General features: G+C 37.5%; 2 protein-coding genes and 1 long non-coding RNA gene across 3 annotated transcripts in view; 2 read left to right on the top strand and 1 right to left on the bottom strand.

Moving 5' to 3' along the window:
* The first annotated feature begins 221 nt into the window (after nucleotides 1-221).
* On the top strand, nucleotides 222-2,711 carry LOC139974907 (uncharacterized). Its single transcript, XR_011795587.1, has 2 exons — nucleotides 222-1,841; nucleotides 1,896-2,711. It is a non-coding gene; the product is annotated as an uncharacterized lncRNA (long non-coding RNA).
* A 209-nt stretch (nucleotides 2,712-2,920) lies between these two features.
* Nucleotides 2,921-17,712, bottom strand: LOC139974906 (thymidylate kinase-like). The gene is made up of 6 exons (XM_071982455.1): nucleotides 17,520-17,712; nucleotides 16,552-16,731; nucleotides 12,241-12,349; nucleotides 11,367-11,457; nucleotides 8,965-9,153; nucleotides 2,921-6,442 (listed from the first exon to the last, which is right to left on the bottom strand). The coding sequence occupies exons 2-6, from the start codon at nucleotides 16,673-16,675 to the stop codon at nucleotides 6,314-6,316; spliced, it is 642 nt and encodes a 213-aa protein (XP_071838556.1). The 5' UTR covers nucleotides 16,676-16,731; nucleotides 17,520-17,712; the 3' UTR covers nucleotides 2,921-6,313.
* A 5,093-nt stretch (nucleotides 17,713-22,805) lies between these two features.
* The window catches only part of LOC139974808 (peroxisomal ATPase PEX1-like), a 31,650-nt gene continuing 31,109 nt past the window's right edge, over nucleotides 22,806-23,346 (top strand). The window contains exon 1 of the mRNA XM_071982243.1: nucleotides 22,806-22,953. The gene's annotated coding sequence lies outside the window, so the exon portion shown is untranslated. The remainder of the gene's footprint in view (nucleotides 22,954-23,346) is intronic.

Raw genomic sequence — 23,346 nt, 5'->3', positions numbered from 1 at the left:
TAGATCCTCTGAGACAAAGACACTCACCAGCTTTCTCTCCACCCCTGACCCCCCCCCACCATTCAACCACCTAAAGGCAGACGGAAATTTTCAACGGGGAAGAGAAATGAACTTGGCTCTCTATATAGTTCTTGAATAATTAATGCGTATCACATCCCTTCCCCCTCCTCGTTAGACACTCTGCAGCTATTACCGGAATCCCCCCCCCCCCACACCTAAAATCAAAGAAAATGTTCGACCGGTAAAGGAAAATGTTATTGGTTTACTGTGTATATTAAATTTCATTGCTATCATCATTCATAATAATATAAGGGACAGAGCGACAATAATGAGGAATGTAACGTTGAACGAACAGGCCATATGGGCTAGTATGGAAGGATATAAGCACATTACATAAACACCACAAATTGGTATTCTATGTATCTGAGTTTTCTGTTGTGTATCGCGTTAACTTTAACACAGGTGATGCCAAACTCGATATCACAATAGTAAGATGAAAACCTCTAAAGACAAAAGGAACATTTATTTGACCTTCTTAGGCTCTTTTTGTGATCATCAATGGATATTCAATGTGTCAATATTATATGGCTTGTAACGCAACTATGAGGGAACCATGATCTTAAAGGATGTGAAGACTCGCGCACAAAGAAATGTCTCATGCTGGTAATCTGACCTAGTTTCGAATGAGGTCTAATAGAAGTGTTAGACACCATCATCGATCCCAGAAAATACACACACAGCTTGCTACCGTCGGTATTGAGACACTAGTGTAGTCAGTACATACATCTACGGTCAATACCCACAGCACAGTGTACATAGCAGCGATGGACATCTCAGGTCTAGATAAAAGATAACAAGGTATCACGTGTCATTACTGTCTGCATTTTGTAGCGACAAGAAGAAAACTTCACTTGCAAGCAACGGTAAGTTAACTTTTTCAGAGCGCGGCACGTGGTTTGGGGCGAGTCTTCAAGGGTAGTTACCAAGCTATGAGCACCTTATGGTGGCATACTACTATTGGAGTCGAATGTTCTCCTTCAGGGAAAGTGCCAAAAAGCAGTACAACTTTTTTGATGTTATCAATCAGAATCTGTTTTTAGTGTGTGTGTGTCTTGTATGTTGAAGAGCATAAATGGAAGTACATGTGGTGCAAAAATTGGGTCCATTGTGGCAATTTTAGACCCCTGTTGGCCGCCCAGAAGCAGCGTACGAAAATTGTTTACTACTGAGTAAAGAGGTTTGTTTACAAGTGACGAAAATTTCATAAAAAAGGGGGAATATATTTTCCGGGTATTTCCCACCCTCCATCACTCCTACTACAAAAGGACCCAGGGAAACTGTTTAAATCATTTTTTTTTGGCCAGGTAGGTAAAGAAAGTGTAAGTATGGGTATAATATTTACAAAGATACCCTCTACAGGCCTACTACCCCTGCAGTGAATGTGTATGACTCCTTCGCATCCCCCCCCCCAACCACACTACATGGTATCTATGCAGGCCAACAGGCTTGAGCAAACTCTTACTTGACTCCTTCAAAATCATCTAAAATTCGTCCTAGCGCTCTTGGATATTTATACAAGACACGGAGCAACAGCATTCGTACAAGCGCCCTCTATTACAGTGTTGAATCCCTGCTGTATTCTTGTTGATTATTTATTTTATATTTTGTGTGTGTGTGTGTGTGTGGGGTGGGGGGGGGGGTTATAGCTTTTTTTCGAAATTTTTATGGAGTAGTTCTATGAAGTTTACTTTTTCGGGGTAGTTGAATAATTCTATGTGGTGGTTATCTATTTTGGGGTGGTTGTATAATTATATTGGGTGTTAACATAATTCTACTGGGAGGTTATACAACTAGTTTGGGTGGTTATATGAGTAGTTACATAATGCTACTGGGAGGTTATACAACTATTTAGGGTGGTTAGATAATTATATGAGTAGTTACATAATTCTATGTGGTGGCTCAGAAAGGTTTGAGCTCTGTACGTTTTAACCAATCAACAACACTCCTTCAGCAACCACTTTGAGTTTTACAAGCAGACATTGAAATATAAGAATGGAATAAAAACAATTCAATTTTTTTTTTATTATCCATTTTCATTTTTCACTTTCATGGAATCTACCCCTTTGTCATCCACCAAAGACAATACCTGTAATGCCAAATAAGGGGAACGTCATGGACAAAAAGTACTAAATGAACGTTCTAAGTTCCCGTTTTACAATCTTATAGAAATATACATTATGCAACACATACTTTGTGGTGTACACAATGCTGCCTAGATATTGATTCTGTGGCTCATGTGAGTTCTCATCTTATCCGTGTAGTGTGTAACCTTACACCTGACTAATACCCTCCCCCCCTAAAAAAAAAATCTTTTAACAAAATGAACCAATTATCACAAAATTACCAGCCTTCTCATCTGATCTGAGTAGTGTGTCATTTAACACCTGACTAATATCTCTTCGACCCCCACCCCCCCCAAAATGAAAAATTCAGCCAAATTGCCAGCAGCTCAACACCCCCCCCCCAAATAACCACTCTCTCCTCCACACAGGAGTAGAGGGGGTGTACTTTCACTGCTGAATTGCATCACCTCATAACACTGAAAAGACTGTTGCAATTTCAATTTTCAAACCAAACACTTATTCAGAGGTTACAAAAACCTTTATGCAGACAAGTTGGTATCAAATTAGGGTATCAAAATTGTTCTGCAACATCTTGGTTCTGGTAGTAAAAAAAAATAAACAGGCTGATGTTCGATAAATTGAAATACAAAATACAAGCACACGATTTGACTGAGTTGACCATCAAAACCAATCTTGGCTACTCATCATTAAGTTGACATATTTTTTATCAAGACGGAAAGACGTGTATGTTACCTTGTGTTTCAAATTGCATGCTGTTAACATTCTTTACCACATGAATTTATCAGACTAAGTAGGAATATTCAAAGAGAAGAAAATCACCCGCTTCATGCAGAACTGAAATCAATGTGTCGACACGCTATCTATAATCTCAGGAATCGTGCATTGACACCAAAATATAGAGTGCAAGTTTTCAGAAACTTGTTTGTATACAGAGCATCTATTTTAATTCAACATGACACTTTAAATGACTTGATTTGATGTAATTTGTATAGTTTCCACAATTTTTATTCCCTAATTTCTTTTACACATTTTATGAATGCACATAACATTTTATTTATTATACTCACCATTTTCCTATTTATGAACTGTATTTTATGCAATTTATCCCGGAATAAACGAAAAGACAAACAAAAACTTTTGCACCTTGCCAAGGTATCTTTCTCATAAATCTTGCGCTGTGGCATCATCATCATCATCATCATTACCATCATCATGTTTTACGTTATTTACTATCGTATTGTTTCAAATTATTATAACTGTGCACTCCTCAATGACTGTTTAACATCATCATTCCTCAGTGACTGATTAACATAATCATTCTGTATTCTACGTATAACGTACGTTATCAGCATTGTGGTTACTTCAAAATTATTATAATCATCATCCATGTTTTTTAAAAAATTTTTAAATTTTATCATCATCATCATCTACTTTAATATTACCACTGTATACATTTACATTATCATCATGCATATTTATATCATCGTCTTGTAATTCAGCCAATCATCACGTGACAGTATTTCTCAAGAGAACAGTTTTATACAGTTTAATATGTCGAGCAATGTCATCTTGCATGATACAGCCCAATGAATGACATATCTTGTGGACCGGGGAAACCCTATGGTTAGGGTTAACCCTAGGGTTAATCCTAACCCTAAACCGAGAAATACTGCATCACATGTAGTATCATACAATACCGTTATTCTTGAGGCAATGCAACTTGCCACACCAGTGGCGTAGGAAGGTACTTTTGAGTGGGGGGGCTGAAGACTGATGGCCGGCCTGGGGGAGGGGTCTAAGGGGAGGGGGTGTCCCCCTCCCCTTTGGAATTTTTTTGCATTTCCAGGTGGCCTCAGATGCAATTTGGTGCAATATAGCACACTTCAACACGCACTCCATTTTGTAAAGAATTTTGCATTTTCACCTGGCCTTAGATGCAATTTGGTGCTTCAAATGAGATTTTTTTCTCATTTGGAAATGAAAAAGGGGTTTTCTGACTTGCGGAGTGGGGGGCGGAACGATACTTCCGCCCCCCCATATTTTTCACTGGGGGGGCTGGCGCCCCCCAGCCCCCCCGGTTCCTACGCCCTTGTGCCACATTATAACTTGTCTTGAGTGAAAAATAAATTGAGGTCTTGGTGTGTAATTATATAATTATCAACGGATACTTTTATATTATCACCAACTGGTATTACGGTTGACACACCAGACAATCTTTATACTCAATGAGATTAGGAGGACCACATTGAACAGTATCATTTCCAGCAAATGTCATTCAACATTAACATTAATGTATTGTGATTACTTTTTTCACCACTACGGATCCTTTCATTGGTATTTCATATCCCAAAGCCTCCAGTTGTGAACAATGATGATTGCTAGGGTAGTTAAGGTGATTCTTGGATTTATTTTAAAATTATTTCACACAGTTCTGCATTTCCTGTTTTAAATTGTCAATTATTAACTGTTTTAAATACTCTCATTTTGGTTTACTTTGTGTCAGTCTCTAATAACCCTGCATTAAATGTAAACAATTTTGTTGTTTGTTTTCTTTCATATCAGCATTTTTGTTTTGTTTGAAAAGATTTTCTTCCAATTGCCATATCTAAGAACTATTGATCTATTGATTAACTATTGGTTTATTAGTTCTTCATACCTCTTTTTTTTTAAAAGATCCAAAGAGTACAAAACTGAAAACTAGAATCTTTAAATATCGACAGCAAAAATTTGAGAGATGAATGATCATCATGCTTTGCTAATACCAAAAACTAAATGTCAGCTAAAACAAACAGCTCGAGTGCAACATTGCATAGGGTTTTCATAGACACAAGTAGTAGTTTGAGCAGCCTTCAGGCATCTGATATCTGAAAATTAATTTCTTTGGATATCATGTATGAAAGGTCTTCACAGTTTGATCTCTGTTGACCTAAAAAGACCTTTGCACGCCACTAAAAATAATAGTTTTTTTAAAAACTTTTTATACTCATTATGAGACATCTTCGTAACAAGTGGGAGATGAGATCCAGTTTCCTTACATAAGTTTTTCAAAGGTTTCAGACTTTGTTGTCTGCTAACCTGAAATGAGCTCTGACCTACACAAAAACAATAGGGATCATCTCACTGATATGGATCAAAAATGGATGCTTAGTATGATAGACCATCCAAGTTTTCCATTCTTGTCCACATTTTCACTTTCATGGCGTCGAATGTACTACAAATGACATACATCCATTATCTTCCTACTTGAGATGCCATGTTTTACAAAAATTAGACTAAAACAATAGGTGAGCAAATTTAAAGCAATGTCTCATGGTGAAAATGAGGAGTGACAATGCTTTTAATGAAATGATGTCACCACTGATATCTCACCTCTCCAATTTCTAACAATGGACAAAGCTATATAAATATTCATTAATGGCTCCAGTATGTAGGAAAAGGAATTCTCCAATTTCTAACAATGGACAAAACTATATAAATATTCATGAATGGCTCCAGTATGTAGAAAAAGGAACTCTCCAATTTCTAACAATGGACAAAACTATATAAATATTTATGAATGGCTCCAGTACGTAGAAAAAGGAACTCTCCAATTTCTAACAAAGGACAAAACTATATAAATATTAATGAACAGCTCAGTATAAAACAAAAGAGGAACTCTTATTATTTAAGTTTTGCACAAAATGAACCCTTTTTTTCTTTCCACCAAATTTTATGTCGAAATTTGTTTTTGCTGGAATAACCAGTTTCAACAGTCACTTCATTTTAAAAACATTTGGAGTCATTTTGCCAGTGATTTTGCTCTATTAATTTCTACAATGAAAATTTGTTTAATAGAGTCATTTCACTTTTGAAACTTAGTGACTCTAGTCAAGAATCATTACAACATAGAATTATCAATAACGTCCCACTAATATTGTGCAGAAGCAGGTTTCCTCTGCTGCACACGAAAATCGTCATGTTTTTGTTAGAGAATATTTTCGTTCTCCTCTCATGTCTTCTTTTTTCCATGCAGAAAGCAAAATGTAACTAGATATTCACTCGTCACTACAAACAGCCACCTTGCTGTAAATTAGGTTGTTTCTTGAGACCATCTATGGACTACTCACCCCAAGTATATTTTATGAATTATAATTTTTAAGTCTTGATATCGTACAGTTTTATATTTCTTATCAGTCTTGCTCCGTCCAGAGTTTTCCTATCGATTCGCTACTGACTAACCCACTTTCATCTACGATTGACGTGGTTATGTTAAATATCTCTCTTTGTAAATCTTTTACACTCCTATTCGCATCGAGTACCTGAGAAAGAGAGAAGACATATTTAAAACTGATTTTTTTTTTTTGCTATATAAATGAACATCTGAAAAATCTCACTCTTCACCAGAGTAATTCAAACAAAGACTGTAGTGTACGGAAGCTTAAAAGTGCCATCAACATAAGAAAACTTTGCCCTAATAAGTCAACATTTTCAGTAAATTGTTTAGATAACAAGATAATATCTTATCAAAAACTTATCAGATCTCGTCAATTCAACATTTTTCTGCAAAATGTTGAATTGTTCACTTCCTTCCATCTGAGCAATTGAACAAGTTTTGGCACAATGTTCAATTGCTCAGTTAAAGCAACTGATGAGCAATCCAACATTTTCTGATTTTTGATAAGATATTATCTTGTTATCTAAACAATTTTTTTCTGAAGTTGTTGGCACTTTTAAGCTTCTGTAGCAGTGAGCATATTTTGTTATGATTTATATTATTTTTGTCGTGATACTGATGTTGACTTACTTGTGTTGAAACATGAAGAGTTTGTGTCTGCACTGTAAGTTTGAAAGAGAGGGGTGAAATTTTGAGGGTCTCTCAGACTGCTTTTTGGTAGTTTTTTATAGTTACAAGGATGGCGGTCACATGTACAACTTTAGAACACCTTATTTCAGAACTTAAGAATTTGAAGATAAAAATCACAATGCCACTAAACTTGAAGGTAACTGGAAATGTCATTTATCACTTGTGAATTACAGGCTATTAAAGTATTGTTGCGCCCATAATCCTTTGCGATATCGGCCAATATCAGTAATATCGGCGACACATTGGTATCAGCCAAATTTAGCCTCATTGCCGATAACAGGAAATCAATATTGAACCATTTTTCATTTCCACAGCTAGCGACTTCTTGTTACTTGCTCTGAGTTTTAACCTGTTCTAAAAATTTCTTTAGCTTCAGTTTCAAATTCGATTAATAGCCAGTGGTCAATATGCCCATCAGCTGGTCCAAGAAACAATAGTATCATGGATGCACAGTTTGATTAAACATCAATGACTGATGAATAGGTTGGATTTTGAAAATCAAGTTTGCAAATCACAATTTATTGCCAGTTGGTTTACAAAATGTTTCAAACTCGAAGCACTTGTTAAGTTTGGCTAGGCTTAGTTGTCAGTATAGCCAGCTAATAGAAGGATATCATTTTTTACGGAAATTAAAAAATTGAAAATATTATATATATAGTTTTGGGATCTGGTAAACACAAGGGGTAGCAAAAGTTCTTAGCCAATGTCTTTGCTACAAGAAATCAGTTTTATTCATCGCAAGAGGTCATCTTTTAACATTTATGCTAAGAAATTGTTGGCTCAGTTTCATGTAAGTTTGTATAAGACCTAACAGCCTAAGTGTTGAATGTAGTTGGTCAAACAAGTTAACCAATCATACAACACAAGTAACAGAAGGATAGGCTTTTTTTTTTTTTATATGTTAGCACAAAGTTTCATGCATATCAACCTGGTGGGAACAAGATCGTTCTTTACAAAAAGAGGATACACCCTTATTTTTGGCTATTAATTTACCAATGGGATTCCGCAAATGAGAGTCACACAAGTGGTTACTGATTTTGAGTTGTGCAAACGATAATAACTTACAATAACCAATTATAATGTTGATACGTATTAATGCATGACTAAGAGTGCGATTTGTCCTTCTTTCTGGCTGTTTGAAATTGTTGGTATCTGAACTATCGGATATCGGCCAAAACGGATATTGGAGATATCGGAACAACACCTATACTAAAGTACTGAATGATTTGGGTTGCCTACATTTTGGGTAACATGAACAAACTTAACATTTGTAGTTGTAATTAACAGCTTAATACCTTCAAGCCATTTCTACTGAAGAAAGAACAAACAGGTAAAACTTGAAATCATTCAGGGTCTTATTACATATTTGGGGATATTCCCAAGCCAAATCTGAAACATTTCTGGGGACACTTTTCATTTGGAATCCCGGAACTGTCACTACAAATCATGGTCGTCTGGTCTCTGTAGTCATAAGCAGCCCGCATGGCAGGTTTTTGTTCTGCATAAATGTAGCAATTATTAATATCCTATGGCAACCCTAGCCAGTACATAAATCTGAAACATTCCTGTGGATACTTTTAATTTGGAATCCTGGAACTGTCACTAGAAATCATGGTCGTCTGGTCTCTGTAGTCATAAGCAGCCCGCATGGCAGGTTTTTGTTCTGCATAAATGTAGCAATTTTTAATATCCTATGGCAACCCTAGGCAGTGCATAAATCTGAAACATTCCTGTAGATACTTTTAATTTGGAATCCTGGAACTGTCACTAGAAATTATGTTCGTCTGGTCTCTGTAGTCATAAGCAGCCCGCGTGGCAGGTTTTTGTTCTGCATAAATGTAGCAACTCTTTAATAACCCATGGCAACCCTAGCAGGCTAGCAGCATGCATAGGGGTAGCGTACGTGTATGAACTATGGATCGGCAGACGTAGACCTGATAAAAGGTCGTCGGTGAATATTCAGCTAAATTTACGTACCTTCCAATTGTCCTCTTTCAAGACTTCGTAGACGTTGGCCACTTTCTTTTGAAATTCCTCCTTTTCGTATCTCTCTTCTCCAAACTGGCCTCTCGTGGCAGCGACAGAGCTGGGTATGTTCAGGTACATGACGAGGTCTGGTTTGGGAAGTCCAACCTCTGGCTGTTTGCACCACTGTAAGTCAACACCCTGAGAGGAGAGGAAATATGGCGTAAAAAAAGTCAGGAAAGACTGGCCATTTTGGAAACTTTCTTTCTATGAAAAATGGGAAGATAACTCTGAAACTAGAGCTGACACAAGGGGTTTGGGGAAGCATGTGCTAAACCTTCACCTCTTCTAGCTCAAAATGGTCATGGTATATACCTGGGTAAAATCATAGGCGTAGGAGCCTAAGTTGATTGGGGGGGGAGGGGGGCTGTAACGACTTGCCCGAAAAATATAACCAAAATTTTTTGTATCATATATTTTATGTATCATTTTTTGTATCATTTTTGTATCATTCATCGGTTATTACATCACATGCTTATAACATACAATCATTTTCCGTGTTATTACCCTTTCATATTGGATAGAATTATTGGGGAAGTTGTTACAATAATAATGATCATAATAATATAAGTTGAACCATTGAAAAACACATTGCAAATTCTTCTTCTCTCAGTAGGTCCCCGAAAAATTCTCAGCATATTGCCCGAATTTTCACAACAATTTCTGGTTGGGGGGCTGCAGCCCCCCCCCCAGGGTGGGAATTTTACGGTACGCCGGTACGCTAGTGTACTGGAATGAAAATATCGCTTACCAAAATAAGAAAATCAAATGGGCCTAGTACTACACACCCTTGTAATGAGCGTACCAAAAATTCTGACCGTAAGTGAGTGCATCGGACTGTAGTAGGCTTATCTGCAATCTGCTTCTAAGTTACGGAGGATTAATTTGTCGCGCAGCTAGCAAAAAGCACCAACGAACAGGCCGCACACAGCTGGCTGTTAGCTCAGCGATAGTGCCTGGACCGTCACATACCTACGACTAACTGTGTACGCATCGCAAATTATTCCAACTTCACACATGAACTACGCAATTGCCGACGGCAATTGCGTAGTTCATACTGTACATGTGCTCAGAATTTTCCCAGGTACCCTGCCAAACAACTGTGCGCTCATCCGCTGTCTAACACCTGTTTGTTAACATTTTTGGCACGTTTCCAAGAAACGTTTCATGGAGTATTCCCCATGATACACGAGGCACAGTTCATACACGCAGCACAAGGTATCAAGCTATGGCCATCTTTATGAAAGTAAACCTTGTAATAAAATATGTTTTAGGCCACACGGCATGATTAACTAATGCTTAAAATTATTTCTATGTTCTTGTAGAAAACGTCAAGTTCGCAAAATACAATTAGTTGTGTTTTTGTAGTTACGTGAGATCCGTAACAGACGAGGTGGTTAGGCTATTTGCTATACACTTAACTATGGTAGGACATTATTTTTTCCGTATATTTGGAAATTCTAGAAAATACTTTCTTTTTCCCCCGCTTAACACCAGACGTGGTCTTACGGTTTATTCATAAATGGGTGTACTAGAGCCTTATTTACATGACATTAGTGCATGTAGCACGATATGCCAGTTTTGCGTGAATTTTTCGAAAGTGTTTTGCTGGATCTTTCGTAAAATTTGAAAGGACCGAACTTACTTTTCGTACACAATTGGTAATTTCTCTACTGATTTTCAGAGTTTTTTTTACGATCTCCAGTCGATACATTTCCTTTGATCATGTATTTGAATAACTAATACCAAGTCGAGTATTCGACCCGGTATTGTCTGGTCGGAGAGTTCAACGTGATGGACAGGGATTGTAATTATTTCGATCGAACATGCATTGACTGGATTAAATGCGCCGCCGCTGTCGGCTCGATATAAAGTACACTTGTGCCGCGAATCTGGAAGTTTTCACAAAAGGATAACAGCGTTCAGGTCATTGTGCTGTGCTTACCGATTCATGAATTGTGCTTACCAACTGAGAAATCTTGGCTCATGTTGGTAAGCACATTTCATCAAAAAATGAAAAAATGCTTACCAACTTTTTTTGCCAAATTCCCACCCTGCCCCCCCCCCCCCCCGCCTCCTACGCCTATGGGTAAAATTAACAAGTGCCATGACAGTGCAAGCCATCAGTTTGTCGTATGATAAGTAGGACATGTCAGGTCACAACTTCAATGTTCTACTTAAATTGAAAATGACAACTTTAACATACATGTACCAAATCTGTATGATTAGTGACTGAACAATGGCTGATATTGATAATAGTGGAGATTGAGCAGGGGGTGTGGAGGGTGACGGACAGCGCCCCACTCTATGGGGTTAGGCTACCAGAGTACCAGACAGCATGAATGTTGTCTTACATTTTTGGCGGATGAAAACGCTACGCCAGAGAAGGAGTATCTGTCAACGACCAGTGTGACTCCTGCTTCCAAAAGCTTTATCATCTTAGGTCTAAAAATAGAAAATCAAGAAAGGTTCACAATATAAAAAAAGTAAGACTTGTAGAATAGAGAGTCACCTGATGTGATTAAAACTGGAACATCTTATTACCTGTTGCATCTGGGAGGGGGAGGGGGGGGTGATGGATGTGATGGGCACTCTATGACTGGGGGAGGGATGGGTTGGTGTCTTTGTATGTTGTACAGACAAACAGGTTCTTTCTGTGGTCAGGTTTTGCCTCATAAAATGGTTTCCCTTCAAGATTACCAAACTAAATGCAATATATATAACTACATTTCTAAGCTAAAATAAATCCAAGCAGTAAGTGAGACAAGTAAAAAAAATATTTAAAAAAAATACAGAGAAAACAGAACAAAGCTATGAGATGAACAAAGAACAAAGTGATGAAAACATAAAAACAAATTTGGCTTATTTGACCATCCTTTTCATTGCTAATTACCAATTACGTTTGGAGATGATACAGCTGTCTGCTTATGCAAACAATATTAGCAGGAAATCACCCGCACCGGCGGAGAATAACTTTATTGTTCAAATCTTGTGTCACGGGCGGTTTTTGAAGACTCTGAATCTGTCTCTCATAAAATACAGACGGCTTCTGTGTTTAAAAACTGCTATGTATACATCTTTGGACTTGTACTAGAAATTTGACCAGTTTTGCAGAGCATTTTTGCCATGAGATACCCGATAAATTATGCCCTGACTGGTACCACGTACATGTTCGGGGGAATATTCAGCAAACTTGGAGCTGTTACAAGATGAGAAATGTAGACTCACTGGAGCTCCCATCTATTGGCAGTGAAGAGCAGATGAACGGCATTGTCCTGTAGGTCTAATTTCTTCTCCAGATAACTGCTGATCAGTTGACCAATACCCGTAGATCGTTCTTAAAAAGAATACAGGAGATCAATATGCAGTTGTAATAAATGTTTGGCTGCTATGGTGGTTTACGGTTTACTTCACTTGTCCCTTCAATTATGCGTACCGTTATACATGAATGTAGCTGCAACGGATGGACAGCTGCGGTTGCCGTGGTGTTGGTAATTCAAATTGTGACTACTTTCTTCCATGGCTACTTTAATCTACAGAGCTTGACCTGAGACGGCCAAACATTACAAGCTGGGCATCACATCAAAACACACACACACACACACACGGCCATCATGAATGCAAAGGTTACGATTATCATCGAAACCGAATGATGAAAAACATAAAACTAAAATAAATGTTAAAATAAAATAACATAACATAAATAAAAGTAAAATAATATAAAATAAAAAGAGTTAGTGATATTATAGTGGCAGACATCTTGACCTTTATTCTGGCAACCACCCTCCGCCCCCACCCCCTCCGTTTGTTGACAACCATATCTAAATAACCTACCTCCAGATACGGTTGATTGAATGTAACATATTTGACCGACTAAACCTGCGTTAGTTCTTCCAGGGAGCTGATCACAGTTTAAACCTGGTCTGTGATCTCATCATAGCAGATGTTTGTATTAAGCTCTATTTACCTTTGAATATCTTTTGTTGATTTATCTTTGAAACTGTGATATATTTGCTCAGTTGTAAAAGTTTGTTTTTTGTAGGAATATTATTTTCCTCAGTTAATAAATGAGTGAGTTATATAATCAAATAAATCAAACACATTTGCAGCTGAATTTACAAAATGGCAAAAGTGAGGGAATCCTGAAGGAAGCAGGCGGACAATTTTTAAAGCTTTACTACATTTTTACAAATTTACGGATATTTTTCACGATTTGAACAGTTTTGTATTTATGACTACGTTTGTTATTATAATACCAATGGTTTGGACGTTTTTAATTTATATTTGAACCATAATTTTTAGAGAATTTTAAGCAATAGTCTCAATGCAATACAGGCTTAGCTCATCCTAACAGGCCTACACACAGTGTCTACCATAGCAAGTAGTGCTCAATAGTATTAGAGTGAATTAGTGTGTTCATCACAATGGAAGCAGATCATACATGCTACGGGATTACCACACAAATCAATACAGAGTGTCAGACAGAGCTGTCATTAATTGACCCATGCTCAACAAACTGCTGCTACCCCAATGGTGAACTAGCCAAGCATGTCGCCTGTGATTTCTGTGGTATAGCATACCACCTCTTATGTGTTGGTTTGGAAAAACAGCCTGTTAAAGGAGCGAAATCGAGGAGGTTTTGTCAGGGATGCCTTAAAACTCCAGGCCTGCTTCAATCAACGCAGCACCAACTCAAAGAGGCATTAAGAACTATTACATCTCGCTGCAAGCTGAACTGGCGGAACTTTGAAGTCCAAGACACACAGAGACTGGTAATGTACAATCGGATAAACAAAATAACATACTGTAGACACTCCCGATCAAGTCCGCCAAAACACCTACGCTGAATGCGTCTAATCTATACCTATACCACCACCCCAAGCCGTACGACCAGTAATGATAATCGGGGACTCTATTTTAAAACACGTATATGAGGATGATTTTACTGATGAGATCGTGAAGGTAATCTGCCTGCCGGGAGCCACTGTCAAGGACTTGAGAAACGCTCTTCTGGCTCAAAGGGAAGATCTACATACATTTAGCCATTATATAATTCATGTTGGAACGAACGACATTAACACACATAATCCAAATGTCAACGACATTTCTGCTGATTTCGAGGAACTCATTACATCTATCCAGCTACTGATTGGGCATATACCAAGCATTTATATTTCGGGCCCCTGTCCGCAGAGTGATGATCATACGCTTCAAGTTATAGAGTTGAACTCTCACCTGAAGGAACTCACCAATAAGCTGGATTGTAAGTTTTTAGACAATATGGCGTCGTTCACATACGCAGATGGTGAAATCGACTTATCTTTATATCATGGCCATGGTGTACATGTATCTCAACAGAAAAGGCACCGATAAGCTGATCAACAAACTAACGATCATAGGCCCCATCTGCATTCGAAAGAAGTGCTCAAAGATGGAGAATGCCCCGCATATGGGAGTTTCAAATCCCTCCAGCAACTACCATAGTCAACACCACTCAAATGGGACTTTCCACAACAACACGTCCAGATATGAACATAGGCAGCAACGGATAACAGGTTTCACTAGCAACGATCACCAACGCGAGTACCACCATAGACCAAATCGCTAACCACGAATATCCAACTCATCTCGTCAAGATTGGCAGCGGGAATACCACCGCAAAGAAAACCGCCAACCAACCGTTTAAGTCGTACTTAACGAATAGAAGTCAGTATGTCATCATGAAAGGGACTGCGTCCTCATGTATGAATATTAGTAATGGCGTTCCACAAGGGTCAACCTTAGGACCACTCTTATTTTTAATCTACATTAATGATTTTAGCCTATGTTTAACTCACTGCAAAGCCGACATGTATGCAGATGATACTACTTTCCACATTTCAAGCTCCAATGTTGAATCTCTTCAAAGCAAGTTGAATATTGATGCTAAAAATTTTTCCAATTGGTGCAAGAATAATAAAATGGCAATCAATACTTATAAAACCAAATCAATATTAATATGTTCCAGACAACGCTATGACAAACAAATATTTCTGTCAAGATGAATGATATCGTATTAGAGAATTCTGATACAGAAAAACTTTTAGGAGTCAGAATTGATGCTCACCTGACATGGCAAGCTCAGATTGATTATATATGTAGTACTATTAGTACATGATTAGCTCTGTTGCGAAGGATTAAACAGTATATAGACACTCCCACGTGCATACTTTATTATATTGGATACATTCTTCCAATACTTGACTACTGCTGTCTAGTTTGGGGAACTACCACTGCCCATGAAACTGATAGAATTATTAAATTACAGAAAAGTGCCGCACGAATTATTTTAAATGCTACATATGAAGATTGTTCAAGTGATTTATTTGCCAGGTTGGGATGGAAGACTTTTGACAGACATGTTATGTATAGGCTAAAGGATAAGTTCAGTTGTCACAAATGTTTATCTTATATGAAAGAGGACAATAAAAGAAACCCAAAAGTGAAGAAATTATTCAAATACCTTTTTCCGTTTAGGAGATATTCAAGTTTAAAGTTCTATCTGATTGTGTAGAAACTGCTGAAATCAGACTAGCTGTGACATCATATCCTCACAGTCCTGAAAAGTCTTTGTTATTTTATTAAAATATTTCGTAAGATTTTGACTTTCAATCAAAAGATACGTCAGGAGATCTCATATGTGTCAAGGGAAGTATTTGAGATTTAACATCTGAAGAATGTTTGATTATATTTTTTTAGATTTGTGAAAAAAATGTAATTATTTTTGAATGAAATATATTGACACATGTTAAGGAAGTGAGGATGTGACATCACACCCTCACAGTAAGTCTTTCAACACCAGTCATTTGCAAAGAAATTTTGAAATCTTCAAAGTGTGATATCTCCTTAACAGAGAATGCTATCATGGTAGTTTCTTCACTATTCTGTTTGTCTTTTTAAGCTATTTCATACAAGATAGACATGTCAGACACCTGAACCAATCCTTTAACTATGGTATACAAGTCAATTAATGATTAAGGACTGGATTACATGAATGAGATGTTTAAACCAGTTACGAACATTCATAATCACAATTTAAGATCCTCTACTACAAGAAACCTGCACATTACAGGCGGACACACTAGTTTTTATAACAACCGTTTTTCATGCATTGCTGCAAAAGACTGGAACAAACTAGATCAAAAGAGTAAAGTTAGCAAGTAATCTTAACCATTTTAAACGTCTAGTATCTGATATTGTTTAGGTCTACTTCACTTTTATTTTTACCAAATTTCTTAATTTTCTTTACTCTGTACACGTTTTAACTATTTTATTAAGCATTATTAATGTATTTATGACTTCTTAAATTGTCATACATTTTATATTATTATACGTCTTATTAGAGGGCCTCGTGGACGATTAGCTAAATTGCTAAACGAGCTACCCTCTTAAAATAAAGTTTGAAAAAAAAAAAAAATGGCGTCGATCATGCTGTTGCCTGATGCATTCAAAAAATAGGTCGCCACCAAAATTGAAAAATTTGTATCTACGTCAACAAACCTGGAAATCTCATCAACTCTGCTTTCCTCCCACTGGCCTTCAAGGCTTCTGTTAGCAGTTTACTTTGAGTTGATTTGCCTGACCTATCACATCCTTCAAGGACAATGAGAGCTCCACGTTTCATTGTGATATTTGTTTTTTTGTAATTTTCTTTTTAATAATTTTTTTTTTTGGGTAGACCTGTCAATAGAAAATGGAAATTTATAAGGTAGTTAAGTATATAGACATTATGTGCATTAATGGTTTTCTCTAAGGAGTAAGGGATACTAGTATGATGATATCTTCAAAACAGATACTTCACCTTCAAGACATGGTCCTGTATTTTTACTTAGTACTTGCAAGGATCTCACTTCCCAAGTTAGGCCTAACTTTAGTGTTTCCAACTATTTATAAAAGCAAAATCTGGGATAACATTGTGCATCAAGGTTGGGGCAGAGTGTTGAATACGTAAGCAAAACCCCCCATAGACCTAGGCTGGAATAGCTTCCAAGTTCTGGGCATTGGACATGATCTTTGACTCATTTCATTTGGCAAAATTTGGACCAAGTTGGAATTGAAAATAAAATATTTCTCTTTGTCTGTATGATGGCGCTGTGAAATAACTTTTCAATCTCATTGTCACTTTTGAAGCACTAGCCAAGGCCTTGTTCAAAACTTGCCATTCACTAGACCTAGGCTAGGCCTGCTTTAACACTTCTTTAGCATACCTGACACTACCTGACCTAGCCTACCAATACTTAAAATGTTATACCTCGTTAACCTAGGCGTACTTTATATTTTCAGGCTATGTGATAACCCCAATGTTTGGAGCAGTCTTACTCCAGACTTAATATGTGACTAGGCCTAGGCCTAGGTCATATACTGTAGTCTGACTAAGGCCTATGTTCAGTAGGCCTAGTGACATCGACAATACACCTGTCAGTCTGCTAGTGCTACATGTATCAATCATGTACAAAGTTGTAACTTGCTTGCAAAGTCTTAGCACCGGCAGTTAATATTTCAAACTTTTATTTGTGGAAAATGTTTTCATCTACAATTCCCGCGTTTTTGCTAGTAGACCTAGGTCAAAGAGGCCTAATGCAGTAACTAATGGTCTGTTGTTCTCGTGCCCTGTTTTTTGTAATGAAGAATATTGGGGTGGTACTGGTACAGTAGGCCTACACTTAGACTCTGCTGAGACTGCTCAGCGACGCGAATGAGTCTCCCTACATAAAGATTGTAAATGATATCAGGAATAATTTAATGATATCAGCAGTTAATTGATGATTTCATCGAATCCTTTGATGATATCATCATATAATTGCTGATATCAACAATTATTTGCTGATATCATGAAATCATTTGCTGATATCTCCAATTCGAACGTATCACTAATTAATTGGTGATATGAGGTACCGAATTGCTGATATCAGCAAACGATTGATGATATACTTAATCATATGTTGGAATTGCTGAAATCAGCAATTCATTTGCTGATATCAACAATTACTTTGCTGATATCAGTAGTTCAAGCATATCAAACGAACGTCTGCAAAAAGGAAAATTGGAAACGCCATCGACAGAACCCTATCCACACAACCCCGTTAAATATAAGGTAGTGGCCTAGTCTGGTACTAGCCTACTAGTGTAATAGAGCAGGCAGTACTAATGTACGTATATATGGTACAAACATAAGCTACATCGGCTAGGCTGGCCTATGCATTTGTGTGACACTGCATTGTACCAATTGCAAGATGGGAGATGAAAATGATTTGGCAATAACAGCAAATGAATTGGTGATATCAAGAAAAGAATGCATTAGTGATATGTACGCTTCATTTGCTGATATCATTAAATCAATTACTGATATGATGATATCATCACATGATTGTTGATATCAGCAAAATAATTAGTAATATGATGGAATTGTTGATAGCAGCAAATAATTGTGATATCAAAAATTAATTGCTGATGTCAGCAAATAGTTGTTGATATCATTGAATGATTTACTGATATCACCAATAAATTTGCTGATAACACCAAAGAATTGCTGATATCACCAAAGAATTGCTGATATCAAAAATTCATTTGCTGATATCAGTAATTCAAGCATATCGAACGAACGTCTACAAAAAGGGAATTGGAAACGCCATCGACAGAACCCTATCCACACAACCCCGTTCAATATAAAAAGCAGTGGCCTAGGCTGGTTCTAGCCTACTAGAGTAGAGCAGGCAGTACTAATGTACGTATATGTACGTATATGTGGTACAAACTTAAGCTACATCGGCTAGGCTAGCCTATGCATTTGTGTGACACTGCATTGTACCAATTGCAAGATGGGAGATGAAAATGATTTGGTGATAACAGTAAATGAATTGGTGATATCAAGAAAAGAATGCATTAGTGATATGTACACTTCATTTGCTGATATCATTAAATCAATTACTGATATCATCACATGATTTGTTGATGTCAGCAAAATAATTAGTAATATGATGGAATTGTTGATAGCAGCAAATAATTGCTGATATCAAAAATTAATTGCTGATATCAGCAAATAGTTGTTGATATCATTGAATGATTTGCTGATATCAACAAAGAATTATTGATATCAGCAACTATTTGTTGATGTCAACCATTATTTGATGATATCAGCAAATGATGGTTGACTCGTCAAAATTAGAAAAATCTGAAAATTGACGTTTTGCTGAGATACAAATCGTCAAAACGACAACTTTCAGATTTTTGTCATCTTGATGAGTTATTGTATCTCGGCAAAACGTCAATTTTCAGAATTTTGTTATTTTGACGACTTGCTGTATCTCGGCAAAACGTCAATTTTCAGAATTTTTTCATTTTGTCGACTTGTTGTATCTCGGCAAAACGTCAATTTTCAGATAGTTGTCATTTTGATGAGTTATTGTATCTCGGCAAAACGTCAATTTTCGAAATTTTGTCATTTTGACGACTTGTTGCATCTCGGCAAATTTAATAATTTTGTCGTTTTGACCAGTTGTTAAACTTGGCAAAACGTAATTTTTCTGAATTTTGTCATTTTGACGAGTTTGTTACTCTTTCATCACCATGTCCCTTCTATGCTTCCGTACCCACCTAACCTTAGCAGGTGTAGAGTAGTCTTGGTCAAGACGTTCGTCCAATAAAAGATCGTGGAATTATAACACTAACTATAAGGGCGCCCATCCACAAATCTGCCTGTCAGTTGAATTTGGTTTGGAAAGATTTTCGAAAGGGGTTTGAGGGCGCACTCATTTTAATTATAACAGGAAAAGTAACAGCAGCATGATGCCAGGGTCTTGAACAAGACTAAAGGTGTGGTGGACATGGGCGCAGATCATGTTGGGAACAGCGGGACGCGTCCCCACCAAATTTTTCAGTGGTGGGGACATGATATACCGTGTCCCCACCAATTTGTCTTGACCAAACGTTGCATTTCAAATTCCCCTGTATTGAACTTTGGCGCAGCTTGATCAAGCATTGTGCAAATGACATGCAGCAGTTCTCATTTTGGTTTTAAATATCAGACGGAAATCGCATTTGGGGCAGTCTATAATTTTTACTGGAGAGGACCAAACCCATATCGTATACAAAAGTCTACTTTGATTATTTGTCCCTTAATTTTTTCCTGCAGACGCCCATGTATTTCCCCAATCTAAATTTCTAAGCCATGAGATCTAAAATTTAAGGAGGTTTGGGAGCATCATTGGGTCTGGGAAGTGTTATTTCCGGTGATCTTGGCGGTATATTTGCCAACAATTTTCGTGTACGCTACGCGAGAACCCATGGTCGCGCTCCTCTTAGTATCAGAGAACAGACATGCGTCCTACTATTATCCAAGACTGATCTGCGCCTATATATGGTGGTGGATGCAACTCACCGGTGCAGGAGTAATACGGGCAATCTCCTACCAGGCCTCTACATAGTCACCAATGCTCCATTGTCGATTCGATGTAAGGGGTTTGGAGTTGAGATCTGTGGATCAAGTTGTTTGGTTAACGTGCCCATGCTCTCTATCTTGGGTGAATTTTATTCAAAAGTATCTGGAGAGTCAAAACTAAATAGAATGTACATTTGAAAACCTTTTCAAGAAAAGTCACCCAACATAAACCTAGGTAAGGCTGAAGTGGAATCATTACAGAAGAATTGTCGTTACTACTAATACGACTCACCAATTTCTCGAAATATTTCTTGAGTTTCTGTTGCCTTTTTTGATATAGGAAGTCGACATTTCAAACACATGTATCGACATAAAATTTCCAAATTACGCCGTACAGAGTAGGAGGTCCACTCAAATTAAAACTGGATCAAAGTTGATTAATATCATAGTGCAGTGATTTGGTCCCTGTGAGTTAGTTAATTATTGGAATACAGCTGGATTGTTACACTGAATCATGGAATTATATATAGCTACGGTTGTCAAGAAATTCACGCTTTCGTAATTTTTGTTGACGCTGTAAGGCGGGGTTTTAGTTGAACCTATGTCAGGTTAGCGTGTGCGCCTTACATGAGATTATTCTGCCGAGGGTTATGTCTGAAATATAGAGATTGCACAGGGAACAGTTCAGGAGACGAATAGGATACTTTTCTCCTTTGAAACTTTATTGAAACGTTTGAATTCCAATTGGAAACGGTTTAACAATAAAGGGCCTAAAAATATGAAAATTCAAACAATGGATGAAGCCTACCGATCATTCCCGAATACGAAAATATGTTTCTTTGAAGTCACGCAAACTGGAATAAACCAGCATGTAGGCTACGCACACTCAGCTGATTGGTTGAAGTTCCGATAGCGTCAATAATAATAACTCTTGATTGGACAAGCCAATCGATCGCGCACAGCTGAATGCAAAATAATGTAATATATCATGTTACGCACATATGTATGCAGAAAGACGCGTGACAACGCGTAGATTCTACCAACAACAACTATACGGATTATGGCGCGTGGCGGGCTGCTCACCAATGCTAGGAAAAAAGTAACAAAAAACAGCCTTGAACTTTGCATGACCTTGCATAAAGACCTTAATACGTCTCACAACAAAATCAACTTTCATAAATTTTATTTTCGGAAAGACCACACGGACATATGTTTATTTTATAATTAGCCCTGTTTAGGCTCGGAGCAGGGCCGTCTTAACGCATGGGCCCACTGGGCCCTGGCCCAGGGCCCCGCGATGTCAGGGGCCACGCAATCGTAGTAACCCCATGTCTTAATCTGGGAGGAAAACTTATTGAATAGGCCATTATGCCTGATTGAATTCGATACTTGACAACTTGTGACGAAAGTTGGTGAAACACTTGAGTTTGACATTAAATATTTAGATTGAGGGGCCCTGCTCCATTGCCGGGCCCAGGGCCCGGTGATCTCTTAAGACGGCCCTGGCTCGGAGCAAGTATAGGCCTATACGAATATAATTTAGGGTTGATGACAATTTTCTTATATAAAATTTTGGACTTCCGAAATGTATAATTGTTCATAAGGTAGAGATAATCTCCCTACCCGGTCTTGTCCCCCCCTCCCCAATCAAAATCAAGCCCATAACCTGCGTTAATTTGTTACAGAAAGCCGGTTTGGATTCAGCATCTCATTAATTATGTGTCAGGTAACAAGGTTAAAATTGATTTTAGGTAAAAAGAAAAACACAATTTGATAACATGTTTACAAAGCATTACACATTTGTCACGGACAAATGGTATTATATGCTCATGTAAAGTTAAAAATAACATGATTTCATTGATTTGGTTGAATTATCAGCATTTATTTAAAGCAATGAATAACATTGAACATTTAGGCATACATGATCAGCCAAACTCATATTTAGTTTAGACTTAAAGGAGCACTCCAGATATTAGTCCCGTTCTAAATCTGAATATATAGAAACAAGCAATATTTGTACGTCATTACATGTTTTTTTTCTTGGCCTGTAACATATCAAGTTCCCGGTGGGTCTGTACTTCCCCAATCTCAGCCTGGTGTAATAGAAATTACAGGGGGTGTGGTGTCCTAGGTAGGAATCCCATTCGAAAAAGGAAATTGTACTGCGTGCACTGTCGTGCTTACAAGTCATTGTGCGCAGTGCATGCATTACGAAAGTCTGTGATTGTTAAATTTTACACAGTCACTCAGGATTTTACCTGCCTGTCGTTTTCGATGCAAGGTTAGTCGGAGTTGATCCTGTCGTTTGTAAATACCTCATTTCGTGTAGCAATGACAAATGAATGTCCAAAGCTGCACCAGTATCAGCGAGTATTACATTTAATGTCAGATTAACCATGGCTAATGCCTCGACGGTGATGAAAAGGTCACTCAGTCAGACTCCAGTAATGAAGTAAGGAAATGACCAAGATTGTTCCGATTACTTTTGCCTTAAAGCTTCCAAATAACAGCAGATGGAGATTTTGGTGAGTTAAAATAAACGTATTCGAAAATTTGGTACACTATGTATTGCTAGTCACAGACACTTGATTTTAAAGGATGTAAAGCTAAGGTGAAAATTCATCCATGATACGATAAAGCTCACTGCCAGTGTAAGGCTGAACTGCTTTTTGTATTAGGTTTGGTTCCACGAAATATTGTTTTCTTGGGAATGGGTGCAGCTATATTGATGTCAGATGCCCGTATCATATAGTTTTGTGACCTTCAGCATTGTAAAAGAATGCTTCGCAATGTATTGGCGATTCCGCGAAACACTGCACAATTAGACTAGTAGCACTGAATAATTTAGTTTTCAAATTTTGTGTAGCAGTTTGAAGCCTCTCAACTTTGTCTCTAGGCCTAGGCATGCTCTTATATTG

This window comes from Apostichopus japonicus, chromosome 10 (assembly GCF_037975245.1).
Source record: "Apostichopus japonicus isolate 1M-3 chromosome 10, ASM3797524v1, whole genome shotgun sequence".
NCBI classification, from domain to species: Eukaryota; Metazoa; Echinodermata; class Holothuroidea; order Aspidochirotida; family Stichopodidae; genus Apostichopus; species Apostichopus japonicus.
The sequence above is the reverse complement of the archived record's forward strand: the minus strand, read 5'-3'. Positions and strand labels throughout refer to the sequence as shown.

What these genes read in the sequence shown, in the direction of transcription:
- LOC139974906 (XM_071982455.1), bottom strand. Translation starts at nt 16,675, where the DNA reads ATGAAACGTGGAGCTCTCATTGTCCTTGAAGGATGTGATAGGTCAGGC. An exon ending in CGTTTTCATCCGCCAAAAAT is followed by an intron (nt 9,154 to 11,366) that starts GTAAGACAACAT and finishes CTCTCCTCTCAG; the next exon opens with GGTGTTGACTTACAGTGGTG. An exon ending in TGAAAGAGGACAATTGGAAG is followed by an intron (nt 6,443 to 8,964) that starts GTACGTAAATTT and finishes TCTCTTTCTCAG; the next exon opens with GTACTCGATGCGAATAGGAG.